The sequence below is a fragment of the Silurus aristotelis genome (assembly GCF_946808225.1).
Source record: "Silurus aristotelis genome assembly, chromosome: 15".
Taxonomy (NCBI): Eukaryota; Metazoa; Chordata; class Actinopteri; order Siluriformes; family Siluridae; genus Silurus; species Silurus aristotelis.
Window position 1 is genome coordinate 18,683,473 of NC_139588.1, and position 22,289 is coordinate 18,705,761.

The 22,289-nt window shown below is 44.7% G+C and overlaps 1 protein-coding gene across 29 annotated transcripts in view; it reads left to right on the forward strand.

Annotated features, from left to right (window-relative positions):
* arid1b (AT-rich interactive domain 1B) overlaps positions 1–22,289 on the forward strand; it is a 62,387-nt gene that overhangs the window by 22,137 nt on the left and 17,961 nt on the right. For 4 of the 29 annotated variants that reach the window (XM_083562381.1, XM_083562399.1, XM_083562400.1 and 1 more), the window contains exons 4-11: positions 723–833; positions 14,371–14,614; positions 15,211–15,300; positions 15,815–15,988; positions 18,131–18,467; positions 18,901–19,041; positions 21,686–21,813; positions 22,124–22,230. In XM_083562381.1, coding sequence (XP_083418507.1) covers positions 723–833; positions 14,371–14,614; positions 15,211–15,300; positions 15,815–15,988; positions 18,131–18,467; positions 18,901–19,041; positions 21,686–21,813; positions 22,124–22,230 — 1,332 coding nt within the window. Of the gene's footprint in view, positions 1–722; positions 834–14,370; positions 14,615–15,192; positions 15,301–15,814; positions 15,989–18,130; positions 18,468–18,900; positions 19,042–21,685; positions 21,814–22,123; positions 22,237–22,289 lie in introns of all 29 variants that reach the window. The other 25 variants (XM_083562379.1, XM_083562397.1, XM_083562398.1 and 22 more) reach the window with 13 other exon arrangements.

Sequence of the window (22,289 nt, forward strand, 5' to 3'; positions counted from 1 at the left end):
TGGAGTTTAGATTGAGATGTCGTGAGTTAAAATCTCAGGACCACCACGATGCCACTTTTGGGTCTTTTGAGCAGACACATGCTCTATTTCTTCATCTTCCCTGTAAATCACAGCGACGCGGCGTCCCTGCGAGTTCCCTCGTGTCCAAAGAGCTAAAATATGGCTGACGTTATTCCTACCGAGTGGAAATGTCATGACCGAATTGTAAACAGCAGCTTGTGGGCGTGATCTCGCGGTGACCCAGTTATCATTGTACACGCGCGTACATTTTAGAACAGCAGACTATAATACCTTTTTTTTTTTTTTTTTTTTTCCTTTCCTTTTCTTCTCTCCCCATCCGTTCTCGTCAAATAGATGTTACACTAGAATGGGTTTTGTGTACTCCTGTGCATGAAGCACGTGGCCACCAGCACTCGGTGTCTCACGTTACATCTCTGTGTAGACAACAAACCCGCTGTAGGACACGTGTACACTGCAGTTTAACGACGACGTTCTCGCACGACTATTTATTTTAAACGGTAGATCAGTGGTTAAGATCGAAAGGTTGTGATATTTTAAATCCCAGCACCCCCAAGCTGCCCCTGCTGGGCCCTTGAGCAAGGCCCTCAATCCCTCTCCGTTGTATAAAATGACAAATGTAAGTTGCTCTGGATAAGGGCGTCCGCCAAATGCCATAAAATGTACGTTTTATTTAGACTAAAAACCCTTCTGTCTTTACCCAGGACGCTCCTCAGGAGGCGTACGGCAGCAGAGCCCAGCCCTCTATGCCTCCTGGGAAACCCAACCACAACGAGATGGGCCTGAATCAGCAAGAGCGGCCATCCAGCCTTCCGGTAAGTTCTAGCAGACCTTCTGAACACCCGGGTCTTTGTGTGCGTATTGAAACGCAATACGTTTCACCACTAATCATTCCAACGCAACTTACCGGAGAAGGGTTTTCTTAATTTATTTATTTTTTCCCGCACTTTAGGGGGCGCTGCTCAAAAAAAATCTGAGATTACATATTCTTTTCAGATAAAGGGTTAAGGATTCGAGCTTTGAGGAGTCGTTACCTCGCTGGTTTAATCATTTAGCTAGATATAGTTGAGAAATGCTTCACTTCTGCAGGGAAATTCACGGACTCCTGCGTGATGTCTGCAAACAACCATCAAAACATCTATTTTAAGATTTTATTTGAAAATAAATTTGTCGCTGGACAAGTGCATTCATCCGTGGATGAAAAGACCACAGAGTTGGTCAAGTCTTGCATTTAAACAGATTATAGAGAAACAAGAGGATGATAAATGCTTAGTTTGATTTCCGGTGTGTTCTGTTCATCTTTGTTACGATTACGTATCTATTTAGTGTAGAAAGCCTGCGATCGGACGATCACGTGACCCCGAATGCTTCTAACGAGTCGCAGAGCTGGAGTGGAGAGGATGGGCTCCCCCTGCCAAATCCTGCTTCCACTTGACATTTCTTCCTTCTTATTTTCATCACACTCTTTCTCCTCTTCATTTTCTCAGTCATTGTCCGGTTATCAAGAGGCGTACTATAGTTTGGGGTATTTATTAGGGCGCTTGTGTCGTGTTTTTTTACATTTTTATTTTATTATTTTTTTTTTTTATCTAAACCGATAGAATAAGATGCATTTTGCAGTGGTGTCGATGTGAAGAAGAGAAGGGCTGTGTGTTTATGCATTCCTCTCTGACTGCAGCACTTCCTCTGCTGGCTCTCGCTGCGCTGAGCTGTCGGCCTGCCATTGGGCGCTAGGCCTGTCTCTAGCTGAGCTCTCGCTCTCAGCCAATGAGATGCGTCAAAGCATACTTGCTTTTTATTTATACATTCATGAGGTGTAGTCCTTATTTGCTTGTGTTAATACGGACATATACACTTTTCAGTGCGTTCTTTTTTTATTTTTTATTTTTTTTATAGGTTTATATACAGCTGGCACGATGAGTTTCTTCACTTCTATGTGGTCTTCGAATCAGGCAGTAAAGGAAGTGTGGTCTCTGTACCACTTCATCTCACTGAACGAGAAAGTGTGGTCTCTCTTCCTGTCAGTGTCACTAAAGGGAGGTGTGGGGTCTGTTTATGACAGTCCAAGTGAAGGTGGTGTGGTCAGGTTCCATCCAATTGTAGTGGCGGTTTGGATGCTGTGCTTGTTGGTTCTATTGAAGGAGGTGTGGCCTCTGTGTTAGTCCAAGTGAAGGTGTGGCCTCTGTGTCAGTCCAAGTGAAGGTGTTGCCTATGTGTTAGTCAAAGTGAAGGAGGTGTGGCCTCTGTTTGTAAGTCCAAGTGAAGGGGGTGTGGCCCCTGTACCTGTCAGTTCAAGTGAAGGGGGTGTGGTCAAGTACCATCCAATTGTAGTGGCGGTTTGGATGCTGTGCTTGTTGGTTCTATTGAAGGAGGTGTGGCCTCTGTGTTAGTCCAAGTGAAGCAGATGTGGCCTCTTTGTCAGTCCAAGGGAAGGAGGTGTGGCCTCTGTGTCAGTCCAAATGAAGGAGGTGTGGCCTCTGTGTTTGTCAGTCCAAGTGGAGGGGGTGTGGCCCCTGTACCTGTTAGTCCAAGTGAAGGGGGTGTGGCCCCTGTACCTGTCAGTCCAAGTGAAGGGGGTGTGGCCCCTGTACCTGTTAGTCCATGTGAAGGGGGTGTGGTCCATGTGAAGGGGGTGTTCTCTCGGTGTATGTCCCAGTGAAATGCATTCAATTGTATTTTTGGGTTTGCTTTCTCTGAAGGTTCAAAAGCATCATCTTTCTACAAAGCGTTCCCTCATGCAGTCATTCTTGTGGCATAATAATTATATTCAATGTTACAACCCACTGACACTGTAAACTCCTTTCATAAAAGTTAAATAAGAGAAGCTTAACATTTCAACTATTAATGACATTGTTTAAATAACAAGACTTTTTTTGATTTATTAGTTTGTTTATTATTAAGTGTAGGTTCAGTGAATAATTAGAGGATATAGAAGTTGCTGGGATTGAGTTGATTCTGTAGATGCTGTAACTTATCAGATCAGACGTATTAATACAAACCCTAGATTAGCATTAAGACTGGCATCAGAGCTGCTGGTAGACGGTTTTTCGACACGTCGTGACCAATGAGAAACGAGCGCTGTGGTGTAAGATTCAGTAATGCGCTTCTGTCTGGTTCCATTGTGCAGGATGGATCAGTGGTCAGGGGTGTGCCTGCTTTGGTATCGGTTTCGGTGTTATGAGAATTTTTCTGAAGCAGCAACAAGAAGCGATTTACTCAATGCAAAAGAAAAGTGATGGTTTTGAAAACAAGCACTGGGCGTTTTTAAACTTGAAGAGAAGAGGAAGGGAAGCAGAGGCAATGCTGTTGTAACACAGCAGCTTCTCTCCACTGAGCTATTTTTAAACCTCCATGTGTCACTCTGGCCCATTGGCCCAGTGAACCCTGCCAAGAAGGAGGAGTGAGATGGAAAGTGTGTGTGTGTGTGTGTGTGTGTGTGTGTGTGCGCGCACGCGCATGTGGCAGGCATTCAGAATCGTGTGACTCAATCTGAGCAGGAAAGTTACTACAGGTCAGACCTGAAGCATAACCGATGCTAAGTGTTTACATACGGCTTCTTTTATCCTTCGTCTGAACGCGGGGGTTTTGCCTGCAGGCTGAATAATTACCAATCAAATTGATCGCTGCGATCCGCACTCGCGCAGTCCCTCACGCTCGTTCGCACTTATTATTCCGCTGGCAAGTAGAAAGCTACTTGTTGTTGTGGCGTTTATTTAAGCGTGTCCGAACTCCCAGTCTTCACTCTGAAGTCTGAGCCGATGCTTTGAAGTCAGTATGCTGCGGGTGGTGTTACCACGGAGACGCTTATGGATGTGCATGGCTTTCTTGTGATGCCTCATCAAATTATTCTTCTAATGGAATTTTTAATAGGGGAACTGCTGCTTCTTTATAAGAATAACAAATAGTCCCGGTGAAGGAGGTGTGGCCTGTGCGCCTGTCAGTCGCAGTGAAGGAGGTGTGGCCGGTGTGCCTGTTTATTTGCAGTGGAGGAGGTGTGGCCGGTGTGCCTGTTTATTTGCCGTGGAGGAGGTGTGGCCTGTGTGCCTGAAAGTCGCAGTGAAGGAGGTGTGGCCGGTGTGCCTGTCGGTCGCAGGGAAGGAGGTGTGGCCTGTGTGCCTGTCGGCCGCAGCGAAGGAGGTGTGGCCTGTGTGCCTGTCGGCCGCAGCGAAGGAGGTGTGGCCTGTGTGCCTGTCGGCCGCAGCGAAGGAGGTGTGGCCTGTGTGCCTGTCGGCCGCAGCGAAGGAGGTCTGGCCTGTGTGCCTGTCGGCCGCAGCGAAGGAGGTCTGGCCTGTGTGCCTGTCGGCCGCAGCGAAGGAGGTCTGGCCTGTGTGCCTGTCGGCCGCAGCGAAGGAGGTCTGGCCTGTGTGCCTGTCGGCCGCAGCGAAGGAGGTCTGGCCTGTGTGCCTGTCGGCCGCAGCGAAGGAGGTCTGGCCTGTGTGCCTGTCGGCCGCAGCGAAGGAGGTCTGGCCTGCCAACTTCCTCCCTCAGATTTCTGTTCTTGGCTGACAAGAGTGGAACCCGATGCTGTTGTAGGCCATGTGTCTCTGTTCATGTGCATTAATATGTTGAAATGCTTTTCAGCTCACCCTCTTTATAATGAGTGCTTATTCAAGTTACTATACCCTTTGTGTTAGCTCAGACAACTGCCATTCATCTCCGACCCCTCTAATCAACCAGAGTTGACCCTCACTTCTTTTTTTTTCTTTTTTTTTTTTTTTTCTTTTCGTTTGTTTTTGTTTATGCTCGGTTGCTAGGAGCTCAACATATTAAACATTGAAACTATTCAGTTTGACACCAACCACCAAGCAACAGTCACATTTACTGCAGTCGGGTTTTTCCCCATTCTGTGGTCTGAGATAAACATTAACCAAATCTTGGTTCTTGTTTATATCATATCTGCCTGCTCTACCTTCAGTCTATGTAAGCTTAGCGTATTTATATCAGAATGCCACCCACATGTGATTTGAAACTGAAACGTTTCTATCTGTCATATGAATGAGTTTTGGCCGTCATCAAAACGCATCACCCATCAGTTGAAAAAAATTGTGTGCTCCCTTGATATTGGTGTAATTTTTCGGTGTTTGCACTGCAGATACAGCAGCAGCGCTTCAGAGACTGGTGAAATAACTGTGTTATTCTTACTCGGTGCCGTCGTCCCTCGCATCCCTTCAACGCCTGATAAAATATTTACAAGCTTCTGTAAAGCGTTACCGTGTAAAGTTTGGTTCTGGTTCACTGCGCAGGGAAAGACTTTATAAAATCCCACTCTAGAAAGGATAAAAGTGACCTTATTGTACCAAAGCGCGGCAGACGCGGCTCTCCGGACCGTTATTCAAATGTTTAACCCGAGTTTGTGGGGTCACTGGTGTTGAATGTAGCGACGTCACACCCGGCATTTGCATGTTGGCATTTGTCGATAATTTCAACATTTTTTTCTATTCTCCCGTCTTTTGCGTCCAGCTGCAACTCAAAGAATGTAGGTCAGATTTTACAACCGCCCTCCCTCCAGACTCCCTAGATCACTGTCACCTGCATCTGTTTCACATCGCCGGGACGCTACGACACTGAAAAACTTTTGTGCGATCTGCTACTTATGTAAATGCCTCACGGTGCTCCCTCTACGAGCCACTCTCTCGCTTCATCAAAGATCGCAGCTATCAAACCAAAGCGGAATAAAACGGCGGTCTCTTTTCCCTCGGTCGAACCGAGAGCGCTACGCCGTGCTTCAGCCCCCGAATTCAGCTCAGTTGATGAATTGCCCCACACGCTGCATCGCTCCTGTGAGGCCTCCCAGCTGCATACGAACAATAGAGTGAGAATTCTAGTACTTAGTAATCTAGTTTACGTTGTACTGCTGTTTGCAGATGTTCACACTGCACTAATTGGTGTTAAGGCTCTGGGTTATTGAACAGAAGGTCGCAGGTTCACGCCCAGGTATCGCCAAGCTGCCATTTGATGTCATGATACAGTTCTTCAATTGCATCCGACTTTGTAATCGGCAAAAACCCTGGTGTAATCAATAAAACATTGTAAAAAAAAAAAACACACACACAAATGATGAAATAAAACAAACGAGTTTCAGATAAGTCTTTTTATTGCGTTTGTGTCTCGGCGACTCTCGGAGCTCGTGTAGCTCTTCATCCATCACCATCTTTAGGTCTGCTGCTGAGAGACGGCATCCTGACAGGATGTAATGTACAATGTCTTAAAGTGTCCGATAAAACTAAGTCATTACGGACGTCTATATAGCAAACATTAATGAGAAAGAAAGAAGGGGTGACACGTTGCTCCAACTTTCTGTCCATGATGAAATGGCAAAGATTAGCAGCAGGCGAACAGCTCCCGGTGTACACACAGTCTTTCTGACTGCACACTGACTTAAGAAGGTCGGCGCTCCCTTTGACAGTGCGTGCAGCCTTGTGCTGCCATCTGCTGGCGTGTCACAAAACTACTCTTGATTTCTTTTTGAGCTCGGCAGATGGTATTATTGGAAATATAGAATTCCAAAAAGTAAAACTAGACTAGTAAAAAAGAAGGAAACTAGACTAACAAACTCTTTGAACTTAAAATGCGCCATGGATGGATTTGAAGATCAGAAATGTTGGAGTTTCATAGTGAATGGTGTTCCTTAAAGAATGTTTTTGAAGAATTCATCTCCGTCTATATAGGCAAGAAAACCACATGAGATTTTCTTCCATGCTGGATGTAGTCTTGATGATGATGATATTTTCGTCTCGTGTTTTTTCGGGAAACAAACCAGAACCACACGTCTATTGGTGCCCATTTTGTTGGGTTTTTAATATTTCGGATTGTGCAATGGAAAAAAAACCCACCATAAAGTACCTCATTAGCTTTAACGACGGCTAATAAAAACATGCTCGAATAGGATGAAGAGATGAGAAACTGTAAAACAAGTGGTGGGTTTAATGTCTAATTAGTGGAAGATTGAGAGAAAGAAACGCTGGCATAAAGAATACAGAAAAAAAAAGAGACAGTCGGAGGCTGCCTGTTATTAAGGGGATGAATAAATGCGTTTCGCAGCAGCATGGCAGCTCGTTCTCTGTAGAGCGCACGCACACATGTATACACACACGTTTCATTTATCTCTCTCTCAGCTATCATCTCTCACGCCGAACCCACATTGAATTGGTGGTGGTCCTCCTGCCTGGAGTATTTTTAGCTCATGGAGAATTGATGTTTTGTGCTCTTAACCTGGCACTTACAGCTTCACTGCAGGGGAGAAGTACGTGTGTTTGTGTGCGAAAGAAATTGATGCTCATGTGCTCGCTCTTCCTCTCCCACTTTCTCATTCCCTCTCTCTCCTTTTTTCCACATCATCCGGCGTTTTTAAAGAGAATTCGAAATGCTCTCGGCTTGTATTTCTGTTGATCAAAGCGTTCTTGTGGAAGGAGGTTAAATTAAACATGCGCAGGATGATCGTGTGATGAGATCACTCGAACACCTCAAACAGATCTGCTCTCATAAAGCCCAAACCGCCAGCCAGCTGCCGGAGTGACCCGTGAGGTCTGATCTCTCAGGCTCCTCTCGCACGACTCGTATCCCTACAGGCAAACCAGTCCAATCTTGTTTCTCATGAAAGGTTCGATTCGCAGAGCGTGCGAGGTCTGGGCACGTGAAGCCCATCTTTCTCTCTCTTTATATATATATATATATATATATATATATATATATATATATATATATATATATATATATATATATATATATATATATATATATATATGTGTGTGTGTGTGTGTATGTATATATATGTATATATGTATATGTGTAAAAAAATTTTTTATATACTTCTCCTTTAAATAACATTGCAGTGTTCGAGAACATTATTGCAAGATACATACGGGAGAACGTTTCATAACATCGGTTGCGCCGCAGCCTTCAACTCACGGTGGTGTTGCAGGTTTTTTTTTTTTTTTTTTTTTTTTTTTATGTTAAGACCACTTAAGCAAATTTATTTACAAAAAGTGACTCGTCACAAATAATCCTGGCATTAGTCATATTCACAGATGTTTGAGTCGATGGTCTGACTAAGTTTTTTGTGGCTGAAGCTTGTGTGGGCTGTTGGCACCGGGAAACCAATCACAGGTCACGAATAATCTGTGTCCAATCACAAATCATTGTTGTTCGCTATGACTGGTCAGAGAACATTTATTGTTCTTGTGGCCGATTACTGTTATTATTTGGGTGGCCCATCACAGATCACTATAGTTCTGTACAGCCAATCACGGATCACTATTGCTCTCTGTAGCCAATCACGGATAACTGTTGCTCTGTACAGCGAATCACGGATCACTATTGCTCTCTGTAGCCAATCACGGATCACTATTATTATTTTTGTGGCCAATTACAGGTCATTATTTCCATTATGACCAATCAGACCAATCATAGATTCTTCTTATTATTATTCTTATTCTTCTTATTCTATTTTTATTTTCATTATGACCAATCACACCACAGCTATAATAACAGACAGCCTGGAGAGCAGAACTATTCTTCCTGTTCACTTTGGAAGTAAAAAGTGAGAGAAATCGGTCACGCGTCGGAGAGATGTATCACGTGCGAGTGAAAAAATGTGCGTTTAGGGTTAGTCTGAAACGCAGCGCTCTCGGTCTTGCTGTGTGTAAGGGGAAGGGTGTTGAGGATGCAGGGTGACCTGCAGTGTGGGAGATGCAGGGGTGAAGTGGCACAGAGAGAAAAGTGAGATTGTGTGTGTGTGTGCGCATGCGCGCGCGCAGGCAAGAAGGCATAAATAAAGAAGAATAGCTGGATGTTAAAGAGAGATGGGATGGAGGGGGTTTAATGTGTGTGGGTGTCGTCACTGTTTTTATCCTCTCTTTTGAAACAATCCCTTATATTGCTGCCACCCGTTTGTCTGTCTCTCAGTCTCTGTCTGTCTTGGTGTGTAAGCTGTGACAGTGAGGGGAAAACTCATCTCCACAGGGAGCCGTTTTACTGACACACACACACACATTCACATTCTGAGAGTGTGAGCGTGAATTTTGAGCCTCTAAGGCTGCATCGTGTCCACGCTCCCCTCCTCCATCCATCGCTCGTTTTTTTCCTCTCACCGTCCCCCCGCTTTCTCCTTTGATTCCTCTCGCTCGGCGCTCGGCGCTCTGCAACTCGTCCTCCATAATTAGGACGAGCATGGAAAATGAGGGAGGGAGGAAGGAACCGGAGTCCTGCTGATGAGGCACACACCGCTGTGAGCTGATTGGCCGAGCCGTTGGCAGGGGGCGTCAAGGGGGATGGGGAGCTGCGACACCATTGGCTCGATGTGCCCCAGAGGGACAGAGTGATAGATGAAGGCTCTGTGCGTGCGTGCGTGCGTGTGTGTATGTGTGTGTGTGTGTTTCTGCAGGGAGCCAAGCTTCTCTCATCAACAGCTTATCAAATCAGCCGCAGCTCCGGCTCTGGCTGCGAGGATGAGGGTGTTAGTCAGTGCCTGTGTTTGCTGGAGAACACAGCTCTGTACTTCACCCACATATTTTATCTCTACTCTTCTCAACGTCCATCCTTTTTTCCATTTGCATTAATTGTGTTTTCTATCCATCATTTCCAGAATGATTACCACCTCACTTTAGAAACTTTCTTTTCCACTCCCGATTTTCCAATTTATGGATGGATGGATGGAGAGATGGATGGAGAGATGGATGGAGAGATGGATGGAGAGATGGATGGAGAGATGGATGGAGAGATGGATGGAGAGATGGATGATGGATAGATGAATAGATCGATATAAATATGTGGATGGAAAGATAGTTGAATAGGTGGGTGACTGGATGTGTGGATGGATGGAAGGTTTGCTGTTAATCTTTTAGGATAGTTCTAGACTCTTGTAGAGATCCATAGCATTGTGAGTTCAGCTGGATAAAGCCCAGGATAGTGCAGGCCTGGTTTCCTCTGCCAGGAATATAATGGGTGAAGAAGCAAGAAGTATATGTTCAGTTTCATCTCTGTACATCTCCCAAGTACCGAGTTATTAAATATATTACGCTCATCATTTCTTCACCTGACACCATTTTAAAGGAGGGTGCCAATAATTCTGTCCAAAGTTTGGGAAGACTGAAAGCCTTTCTGTAGGTTATATGTCTAAGAAATAATATTGTACTATTTCAACATAGCACTAATATACAGGACTGTGTGTTTGTGTAGATTTCAGTTTCACTTTTGCATAAGGATGATGATGATGATGATGATGATGATGATCACACTTACACCCACTGTCTCCACAGCGTTCCGATTAGGAAACTATTTTCCTCTTCTCTTTTAGCAAATGTCACTTTCAAAACTGTCAGGTCAAATACAATAAAGCGGCCGAGAACAGAGGCTTCACTTTTCCATCGTGGTTGTTTAGGGGGCTTCCAGTGCAGGATTCAGCGCAGCCTCCCAGCAACCGTTACCAAGACAGCAGACAGCAGCAGCAGCTGGCACGCTGCCCGATCCAGCGGTGGAGGGCAGGGGGGGCTCGCCGACTCAATCGCTCACGTTGATTAGCACTGATAAGGACAGCGCAAAGCAATTAAAACGCTTTAACCGTGCCTTTTATTTCACACCCGGCATTAGGGATAATGGGAGTCTTGGACTTTGTTTCTGAGAGCACTTTCGTTGCCTTTGGCATTCACAGAAGCAGTGCACACTGGGAATCTTGTGCAAGCCAGACGAGCCTCAGGTGTGTGTTTGGCTCTGGTGTCACTCTGTCATGCTCTGTGTGTGTGGATGTGAGGTGCCATGGCTTCGAGGATCCCATGCCGAGAGCAGATGCCTGACGTCATTGCTGATGCATGAGCGCTAGAATCATGCACAAGAAAAGGCTTGGAGAAGCGCGGGGGCGGTAGCGGTAGCGTTCACAGCTTTGCGTTGTCCTAGATTTAAAAAGAAAGACAACAATCGTCTCACAGTATATTATCTCGAGTATGAAAGAAAAGCGCTAGCAGTTACGTGTTACAGAAATAACCTGTCCTCCCTCGCTATGGGCATCATGGGATAATGGTGTGGTACTGAGACACAAACCAGATCCCTGCGTCCTGATGGCTTGAGTGAATTTTTAATTTTTAATCATAAAGCATTGTACTTTGATCATAGTGATCTAGGAACGATGGTGTTATCAACAATCTGGATATTAATGCACCAGCAGGCACAAGTTCATTTCTGCAGATTGGATTCTAGAAGAATCGGACTGCAGTGTTTTTAATACAAAGGCAGATTTTGTATTGCATTGAACAGCAAGAAACGTTTAGCTAAAGAAGGCATCTGTTCGTATCAGTCGTTCTGTATCGAAGAACACGTTTGGATTGGATGTTGGGGGGGGGGGGGATTTTGTAAGACCTGGTATATTGGGGACTTGTCAGTAATGCTGTCATAAGGCCAGGCACATGAAAACAGTGTGTAGCTACTGATTTATCAACGTTAAACTGGAATCAGTTCATTTTTTTATAAAAATAAAATAACTTTTTCATAAATTACTATACAAATTTTTTCCCCCTTTTAAAATGGTCACTGTTTTGTTTTGTTGTGATTTTATTATAAATTAATTAATTGTTTAAAAATACTGTGTCGTAAAGGTAAGAATTTAATTTTTTTTTACTTATTATTCGAATTATGCAAATTATTCTTTTATTTTGTAATTGCTATTATCGAATATTAACGACTAAATTACTTATTTATTTTTTCGAAAGTGGAACATCCTCTCAGGGGGGAGGGTTCGAAAAAAGCACATACGAATCTTACAATCAGGTGTTCGTTATCTGAATACGCCAATAAAACGAGCTTTTGACATCTGAAGTCTCATCTAGATTTTTAATAGAAGTGCTTGTGCATCATCGCTTCTGGATAATGAAGCTCTAGTCTTCAGTGTGTGAAGGCAGATAAAATTCCTCATTCCTTTCATTTGACATTTTCAGTAGCAGTGGTATAATGATGTAAATAAACCCTTGCTGCTTTCTGATCATTGCAGCCCAGCACTGTGCCTTCTAAAGGTAGAGAGCTGGAGTCCTCGTCCCTATTCTTTTTACCCAAATAAATCCTTCCAGAGTGGGCCCAGATGGAGAGGCCCTAATCTCATCCTCCATCTGCCTTTCAGTTTCCTCACACCGGCTGTGTGTACTTTCAATCCTCATCTTACTTTCAGCAGTGGTGCCTGGCTGAATACCGAATACGTGTATGAATAATCCCCTCCCCTCCCCTTCCATCATCCGTTCTTCTCTGTGATTGTCTGATCCCATTCCTCTCGCTGCTTGTAGCACGTTCTCTGTGCCTGGGGAGCTCACGCGCTCTCTCTTTCTCTCTCTCTTTCTCTCTCGTCAAACTCAATATGTCAGCCGGCTCTCGGGTCGCGGGGCTTTACAGCAGGGAGAAGCGAGGACTCTCGCCAGTATACTGCCTCGCCGCTTTATTGCTCTCTGAAAGTCACGTCTTTTCTCGCGCTAGGCAGACACGGCACAAATTGCCAGATCTGCCTGGGCATGGAAACAAAAGGAAAATTTCAGCACTGGTTATTCATGGGCTTTTTTACAAATTTTTTATCATCATTGTGTTCAGTATTCCGGCCACGGTTCTTTAGCCGAGCTCTGCGTGGAGCCGTGCGTATTGCCCTGCATATCGAGCCTCGTTCCTGAATTAGACCCTCATTATTCTTTAGTATTAATTGGCCACGGAGGCGACGTCCTGACGAGCCCGGCTTGTGGAACGAAGGGCGAAGGACACGCGTGTGTATGTTCGATTCCCCATAGAGGACTGGTGTTACGGTTAGAACACTGGCCCACAAACAACTCGGTGCTCACGTGCGCATGAGGCCGAATAATTCCAGAGCCTATTCACTATAATTAGAATAATAATGAATCACGTAGGTGAGACGTCTCTTAATGATATCTAGTAGTTCCTGATAAGGTTCCTGCATTGCGTCATTTGGAAATCCAACGAACCAAGCTATGAGAACTTCTAAGCTCATAATACGGATGAGCCGATCCGATCCGAATCCTAAAGTCAACCGGTGAAATACTGCTTTTTGTGACTCACGAGACCGATCTCTGTGAAGAAACCTTCCAGGTGCTCAAACCGGTCTTGTTTATGACCTTGAGCAGAAACACTTCATGGGACTTAAAGCTGAGCTCATGCACTTGAGCTGTGTTCCCATAAATAGGTCACGGTGCTTCGTGTTTCCGTCAGTAGACGGCGGGGGTGAGTGAAGTCATTCCCCCCCACCCCATGTAAAGTCTCTGAGGTTTTCATACTGTTTGCTCACCGATTCCCACAAGCCTCGGCGCTTGTGCTGGGAAACAACCTTGAAAGGTTTTTTCCACTGTATGTGGAAATCAACCGTTACACCGACGCCCATTGCATTCGCTGGGGAAAATTGAGAATCCAGGCTGCAGGGAGGCAGGACTGACTTGCAGAGGAATATTTTGGGTATTAGTAGTGGAGGTGCGTCGAGAAAAGGACAGACGCCTGGGATCTCTGCGGTCACGTCGCCATCCGTGAGCCGCTCCTACAGATCACGCAGGTTATTCAGAGACGTGCATTTATTCGTCGCTGGCACTCGTGCAGGCGTGTAAGACCTTGGTCTCAGGCCCACAAAAACATCCAACTCATCGTCCAGGCCTGGCACAGCTGCTCATTTGGGCAGCACACCTCTGACGCGAGCGTGCTTGGCATTCCTTAGAGGGCTTTCCAAATGTGCTGAGTCGTTTTTAGTCAATTATACGTCTCACTCTATAATCACCACCCTGCTGATTCCTCCCTGAAATAAGACTATTTTGAAATATTGGATTATTTGTGGTGTGTGTGTGTGTGTGTCTTTTTGGAAAAGTACAAAAATTTAGGAATTAGATTTTTTCTAAAAAAATGACGCAAGACGTCATTTCCACCCAGCGTTTAATTTACTTGCCGGCTCTTTGAAACGTTGGTAACAATAACTAAAAAAATCCGTTTTCGAAAAGCCGACAATTTCACGGTCCACACTGCGTCATGAAGACAGCGCTTTTAATTGTATACATTTTGGGAGAGCGTTTTCAAAAATCTACGTTTGCGTTGACTGGAAACGCTGTCTGGGGGCCAAAACGGAGAATAAAATCTTTGGAAATAAAACTAAATACATAAAAAATTCTGAGATTGTGTCGTAACACTTTCCAGTTAAAATAATTTTTTTTTTATTTTAAATGATAAATATGGTCTTAAAAATCTTTAGGAAATTCTACATATGTATGGAATTTAAAAATGAAAATGTTCAGGAAGAATGAAAGTTAGAGAGCGATTTTATTATTGCTGCCACAAACTCCGCTTGCAGGATGTAGAAACCCCTCTTCAAGCTTTTGATCCTCACGTTTGTTGCAGGACCTGTCTGGCTCTATAGACGACCTGCCGACGGGAACAGAGGCAGCACTGAGCTCGGCCGTCAGCGCCTCGGGCTCCACCAGCAGCCAGGGCGAGCAGAGCAACACGGCACAGTCCCCGTTCTCCCCTCACGCCTCGCCACGTCTCACTGGCCTGCGCAGCGGACCCTCGCCCTCTCCGGTCGGCTCACCTGTGGGCTCCAGCCAGTCACGTTCCGGACCCATATCACCTGCCAGTGTGCCAGGTACAATTCACTATTTCTCTCTCTCTCTCTCTCTCTCTCTCTCTCTCTCTCTCTCTCTCTCATACTTTTTTTTTCCTTCCTTCCTTTCTTCCTTCCAAATTGTTAGTCCATTGACGTCCTCCTATTTCCTGCCACGAGGTAAATCTCGTTTCACGTTTTCCACAGTTGGGACTCCCTGCTAACTCCCACACTGGCCATTAAACTAGTTTAAAAAGCCTGTTAACACGTTTGGAGGCACTTTAGCACCCGGTCGTTGTTAGCTTGAGAGTTTGGCAGCCGAAGCCACGAGTGTCTTGTCCTCTCTCTTCCCGCTCCGGATGCCACTAACGAGGGCCACAGGAGGCCTTTTTATTCGCCTGTTGATGTTTCACCCCTGCTGGGAGAACTGGCCTCCATTAGCCTTGTACTGAACAGACTGGAAAGGACACACAAACAGGGAGGGAGAGGGAGAGAGAGAGGGAGGCACATGTTTTTTATGGCTGCTAAAACCCAGTTAACTGCATCAGATGGTTTGGGTTATATCTATAAAAAATAATTGAATAAATAATTTTTTTAAAGTCTGTTGCACTTAATTTCAGGTGTGTATATGTGTGTAGGTACACAGATGGCCCCACAAACCCCAGGGAATGTTTTAGATGTGGCCTCTCATTCCACCCTCAGCCAGTCACCCATGTCTCAGGAGAGGGGTGAGTGTGCACAAACACGCCTCTATTACCCTTACAGCATCAGTAACAGGCCCTCTAATGGTCACTTGTCATTGACATACATGTCATTCGGCTCAGCCACATGTGTTCTAGACATGTGCGCTTCGCAGCGTTCTCCACTGCCACTTCAGATAAATGGCATAATTTGTGACACACCAACACCTGTGACTGCTTCATTTGGCAGCCGCCACCACTGACACATGGCATCACATTAAAGCATTTCTCTCCTCAGCTTTGTCTCATGGCATCATAAAATAAATTAGACACTGCAAATACTTGATTTTCTTGGTATTTCTGGTTTTTCAAAAGAAAACAGCATCAGTAATAGTACCTGGATTTTTTTTTTTCCATTATAAATATTATATATAAGCCTGGTGTGTGATTTCACCAAAATGTCATTGAATGTTTATTAATAAATAGATATCTGATGAAAAATGCTCATTAGAAAGCCTGTAGGCTCCACCCCTAAATATTAAATTGTTTATTTTACACCTAGGATTTGCTTCCAGCTTGCAGCGCAGTGGCCCCGGCCCTCAGTTTGCCCCCCAACAGCATGGACCCCCCATGTCCCCTCACCCTTCCCCAGGAGGCCCCATGCACCACAGCGTGGGTTCTTACCAACAGGGCGGCCCGGGATATGGCCCCCAGAGTGGGCAGTACGGTCCTTCAGGTAACATGCCTTTGCACATGCATCTCCTCCATTCTTCTTCTTTTTTTTTTTTTTACTTTTTTCGGATGACCTTTAAAAACGAGTCCACAGACACAAATATGTGGCTTTGTGTGGCTCCGTTGTTCCTCTGAACAGGACAGGGAAGTAATCTATCACGCATGTGGCAATAAATAGCTCGGGTTTGCGCTCTCATAATGTCACCGAGCCCTCGTCCGTTTCTGATTGATGCTCTCTGTTGTCCTGCGGTTTCACTTGTTCAACTGGCAGCTGGTGCAAGACAACCGAAAATGCAGCTACCTGATGGATGTGCGGAGCCAGCCGAGCGTGACTGTGTGTTTTTCTTATCTGTAAAGAGAAAAGAAGGAAAAATCCATCTGGCTGGAACATAGTCCATTCGTTTAATCCAAAACCAGTTTCTATAATTATTACGAATGCATATTAAACACTGGTGGCATGAGTCAGTATTAGATTTTTGTATAATGGTAGTAATACCTCAATACCTTAGCTTTTTATAATTATTTAGAATGTCACACTAACACTAGATGTGAGCAAAGGACCTAATCTTCTACCTTTTGTTAAAGAGTCCAGGATTTCTGGACTTTCCTTTCTGAGGACCTTCAGGAAAATTTGAGTCACGTGTTAAGCATATTAGCATAAGTCTGCTTTCTTTGACTTTTAGCCCGAATAAGGAACATGTGATGCTCCGTCTTTGGAATGCCACAAACTTGATCTGAGGACCATGTGAAAAGTCGCTCGTCTTATTGGGTTTGGCATCGGTGCTTGCTTTTGTTTTCCCCTCAGTGGTAATGGATCGGCGGAAACGGCACTCGATTTCTTTTTTTTTTCTGTTTTTGTTACCGCCGCAGCGGGTATAAAACTCCTGAGGTGCAGAGCTGGAGTTTATCTCAGGGTGTCGGAGGCAAGGCAGCTGTCCCGATCCCTCATGTCCCCCGGGCGTTGTGGGATTACGGTGACTCAGATAGGCAGTGCAGTGCAGCTGAATGTGCCAGAGCTTCTCTCCTGTAATTGGCAGTGCTCGAGGGCCCGTCATGCTCTGGAAGGATAAAACGGCAGACACCGACGAGCTTGTTAGGGTTTAGGACGCAGGATTATTTACAGCACCAGCAAACAAAATAGCACCTTCTTGACCTGCTTCATATATTTTTAGAACTGCTTGCATGACATCAAAAAGCATTTTCTTTCGCTTTCTGTCGGGGGAAGAGATGCCAAAGCCTCTGATTTCCTCTGGGACTTACTGAAACAGGCAGCTCGCCGAATTCGAGATTTCTGTCTGTGTTTTAACAGCTGCAGCCCGAGCAGAAAAAAAAAAATCTTGCTCTAATAGAGCCTGAAATGCCACTTGGCAAATTTTCCTCTATAATAATATGCACATGATTTCGCCATTACTACAGGATTCAGTCCACTTACAGTCACGCTCGGTTCTCCGAGCAGTCAGCAGCCTGCACTCACGTCTCCCCTGTAGCTCGTCAGCAGCAGGCACACCTCATTAAGAAGCGTCTCTCCGGTGATGCTCCGGTCCCAGTCATCATGTGGAATGGCCGTTCAGCAGCATGCAAACTTGCTGACAAAGTGGCCCTGCCCCGCCGCCTTCATCTTCATCTTATTTCCAAAAGCGAGAACGAAGGGAGAAGAAACGCAACCCCGATACACTTTAAAAATAGCCACGTGCTCATTAAAGTAGTCTCGTGAAATAAAACCAGGAGATAAGTCACCTAGTTTGGTCGATGTGTCTCTGGATTTCCATTCATTTTGCAGCTAGTGTTGAGTGAGAGCACTTTTTATGTAATTCAGTTTCTTTGTCGGTTTTATATATAATCAAAGTAAAGCAGCAAAGTACAGAGTCTCTTTACTCTTCACTCCTCATCCAGAGTTGATAACATTTTTCACTCGTGTCCTAAACGGACATCCGGTTCCTCTCAAGGGTGCTTCCTCATGTTACTCATGCTCATTATGGACAAGCTTTCGATGATAAGGAAAAAAATTGTACGTTCTTTTATAAACGCTGTATCTCTGTAAAGCTGCCTTTCAAATATTTGACATTGCTGGTGAAATCTAGATCTGTACAAGCAATCATTTAAACTATTTAGATTTCACATATATCTTGCTTTGCGTTCCCTTTAGGTAACTACCCCCGTCTACCCAGCTACGGCGGAGCCCCAGGCCCCAGCTACAGCGGCCCCGGACCTGGCATGAGCCTGGGCATGAACGCCAGCAGCCCCATGCACGGCCAGGGCCCGGGACAGCCTTGTGGTTCAATGCCCGCTGCTCGGGGTCCCGCTCAGCCGGGGGGAGGGCGCCCATACCCAGCAGGCTCCAGCGGTGCGGCACCCACGTCTCCCAGCATGCCTCAGTCTGCAGGGCCTGGCATGGGCCCCCCTCCACCAACAGGCATCCGGAAACCCCACGACAGCGGCTCTGCTCCTTCACCACAGAACCCCCACGCACCCGGACCGGCCAGGTAAACACGAAGAACAAAAAATAACATCGAGACTTCAATCCTGCATCCAAAAAAAAATAAAATCCACACTGCTACCTAGTGCCCATACTGCATGTTTCTCTAAGTGTCCTGTACAGGAACGGATTAAACCTTCTATCTATAGAATTATCCACCAGTTCTGTTTGAGTTATGAGGTGGTATCAAAAGGTTTCGAGACTAGCACTGATTACAAGAAAGTACTTTATGTATCTACGTGTACAAACGATCACCTTCAAAATAGTCCCTCTAGATATATATTGTATTGTGTATAAATATTGTGATTATCGGCACACGTCTGTGCTGATCTGTGTGGTGATGATGCTCAGTAAACCTGTGCATTCTATTAGATGTACAACAGTATTATGTTAACGAGGACCTGATTACTGAGGCTGTTTTGCCCTTGCCATCTGCCCAGGCCTCCATATACGAGGTCCCCTGTGTACCCGGGGGTACGGCCCAACCCTTTTACTCCCCCTCATTTCTCTCAGCCCCATACCATCCTGTACACCAGCGGCCCAGGCCAGCCTCAGCCTCAACCTCAGCCCGAGCCTTATGGGTAGGTGCAGTCAGAGCACTTTAATAAAAGCCTGCCTCCTGTGCTTCAGCGAGCCTGCTGCTGCGTCTAACACTAATCTTAATGCTTGCCCACCAGCACCTAGCACGAGTCTAACCTTCCGGTTCACTGGAAAAACCTACCGCCCTGATCTACGCTCTTCTTTGCTTTTAAATGTACATGGTGTTCAAATGTAGCAGGCAGAACAGCAGCCACGTTTAAGCACTAACCACATGCAAAGTCCACTTCCTTTTTTTTTTTTTTTTTCTTTCTTTCTTTCTTTCTTTCTTTCTTTCTTTCTTTCTTTCTTTCTTTCTTTCTTTCTTTCTTTCTTTCTTTCTTTCTTTCTTTCTTTCTTTCTTTTTTTTTTTTTTTTTTTACTGAACAATAGATTCTTTGGAGTAACAGGAAGTAAAATAGGCTAAACAACAGCCTTGTTTTTAATAATCTGATTTGTTTCCTGGAATTAAACGAAGCGGGGATTATTTAAGGGGGTGTGGTCTGTTGCTAAGCAGCATCTAGGCTAGCTTTTCATAGGATCACTTGTGAACTGAAACAAGGCCAGAAAGCACGAGGGTATGTTATAAATATATTTAGCGAGATGCATCCTGACATGAAGTGGAGTTACTTTTTACCACCCTGATATCTCAGGTCATGGACAGTGTTATTACGTCTCCTCCGAGAGTTGCTTACTTTTTCTTTTTTTTAATTAAATTTTACTTGCATTTATTCTCATGATACATGTAAAAAACTGGTGCTGGGGAATGGAAAATCTTCAAAACCTTAAAAACAAGTAGTTCGACTTCTTCAGCTTGTAAATCAGTGTTTGGGGGATTAGTTGTAAATCTACTCTCGAACCCGTGACATTTTAAATGTCTGATAATTTTCCGACTTTTTTATATATATATATATTACCGAGTTGCATGCAAATGCTTCTAAAAAAGTTGGATCTCTGTCCGGTTTCGTGGAACCTTCTCTGTGGTGTAGAAATCGGAATGGTTTGAGGTCATTAACACACTCCACTCTTAAGCCAGGGTTCCTACATATTTTGGAGAAGTATGAGAGGGGGATGGGGATGGGGGGGATTTGAACACAGAGTACTGAAAAATATTTGCGCTTCTAAACTGTTGCCGTATTAGTTGAAAAAAAAAAAAAAAAATTTTTGTACACATATATATATATATATATATATATATATATGTGTATGTGTGTGTGTGTGTATATATGTATGTGTGTGGAACACAGTGGAACCCGGTTATGTCGCCGGCCTAGGTTACGGCAAAAAGCGTCGAGATAAACGAAAACCAATATGGCGGCAATATTTTAACGTGCTTGAAATTTCTTTATGTACATGATGTGCGTTATTAAATCAGAATGTGCATGCACGTGTTTTTGGAGGTTTTTTTACATTTGTTTGATTGGTCATGTGGATCGAGATAACCTGTAATGCGGATAAGGAGGTGGAAGCCGAAGTAAACGCAAAGTTTATTGAGAATACTCAGGAGATAATCCACCAATACTTGTAGCGAAGCAGTAATATCCAGTGGTGCGCTCCGGGAGCACGGTCCACGAAGTTCTATGAAAGCAGAGACAGTTCGTGTAGAGAATCCACGGATCCGTGCTATGGAAAGCGCAGCGCTGGGCAGCAACGGATAAACATGGTGCAGACAGCGTGAACATGAAAAACAGCAGGATCGGGGTAATCCGGGGTGCCGTTGAGAGAATGTGGAGTCAGAGAAGAAGGGTACGTAGCGGGATACGTATACGCGATTACACAGACTGCCATGAACCAACACATACGATCATGCACAAACAATAACGGACCGCAAGTGTGTGGAGGTGAGGGGTTTAAATAGGAGATGGGATGAGTGAGTGAATGAGAGTCAGGTGTGTGTGATCAGCATGACTGCGAGGAGCTCCGTGTGGGCGGGGCACGCACGGGAGAAGAAGCAGGGTGCTTCAGGGAATGCCGGCAGGGGGATTCCTGACATAACCGACATTAAGTGGCAAATTTGCCTCTTTTTGTGCTCGAGATATCAGGGTTCGGCGACATAAAAAATCGACATAACCGATTTAAAAAATGCTTAGACAAAGTGAGAATTTGGCGCTTCCTCTTCAAAAACGTCGACTTAATTGGGTTGGCGAGTTAACCGAGGTCGAGATAAGTGGGTTCCACTGTGTGTGTATGTATGTATGTATGTATGTGTGTGTGTGTGTATATATATATATATATATATATATATATATATATATATATATATATATATATATATATATATATATATATATATATATATATATATATATATAAATCGTCTAAAGCACGGTGCAGCTACCCCGTTTGTGCGACTAAACACAAGCGAAACAATAGAGATTGTAACATAGCGCATGTTAAATTTGAAATCATTATTTCAGATGTGAAACTTTTTAGGCTTGTCTGCATATTTTGAGGCTGGAAAAGTATGGAATTTCGAGTTGAAAAATGTGTAGGAACCCTGTGCTAAGCCAAACTCTGCCTAATCTCGTTTTGCTTCTTGGTATAACCTTACAACCCCCTTCTGCAGCACATCAGGGCTTATTAGCAGGATTGTGGGCTCTTGTTTGCCTTCTGTAATAACATCTGCTCTCTGTGTCTCGGGGTCTCCAGGTCAGGAGGGTACCCAGGTGGGCCCCCGATGGGCGGGATGGGTCCCGGAGGTTCCTACAACCCACCTCAAAATGCTAACTCGAGCCGGATGAACCTCCAGGGTCCCCCTTACAGCACCATGCCTTCGGGTGAGAACGACAGCGCCGCTCTGATCTGTTCTGTTGAAATTCTGTTTAAATTTGTGTGTCTTATTAGTTAATGCAGGTATTTTATATAATGTGAAAGACACCCATTTCTTGACCTTGAAATGTTTTTGCAAAGCAGGCTGCTTGTCTGGATCATCACACAGTCATTTCAATAGTGGAGCAGATAAAGATATTACATGCTATTCAGAACCCATAGAAATTCAGAATATTTCTTTTATTTTTTTATTTTTTTTTGAGTATTATAAAGCTGCTACACAACAGTGGTGTGATTTTGTGTGGGCGTTTTGTGCAGGACCCATGCCCATGGGTCTCGGCGACGGCATGCCTCCGACCGAGCCCAAACAGAGAGCAGAGAAGGAAGAAGGCAGCCTGGCTGTCAAAGAACCACCCAAAGCAAAGGTAAAAGTAAGTCTCTTATTATTCTCCTCTTTCTCCCGCTCTCAGTCTCTTCTTCTCGG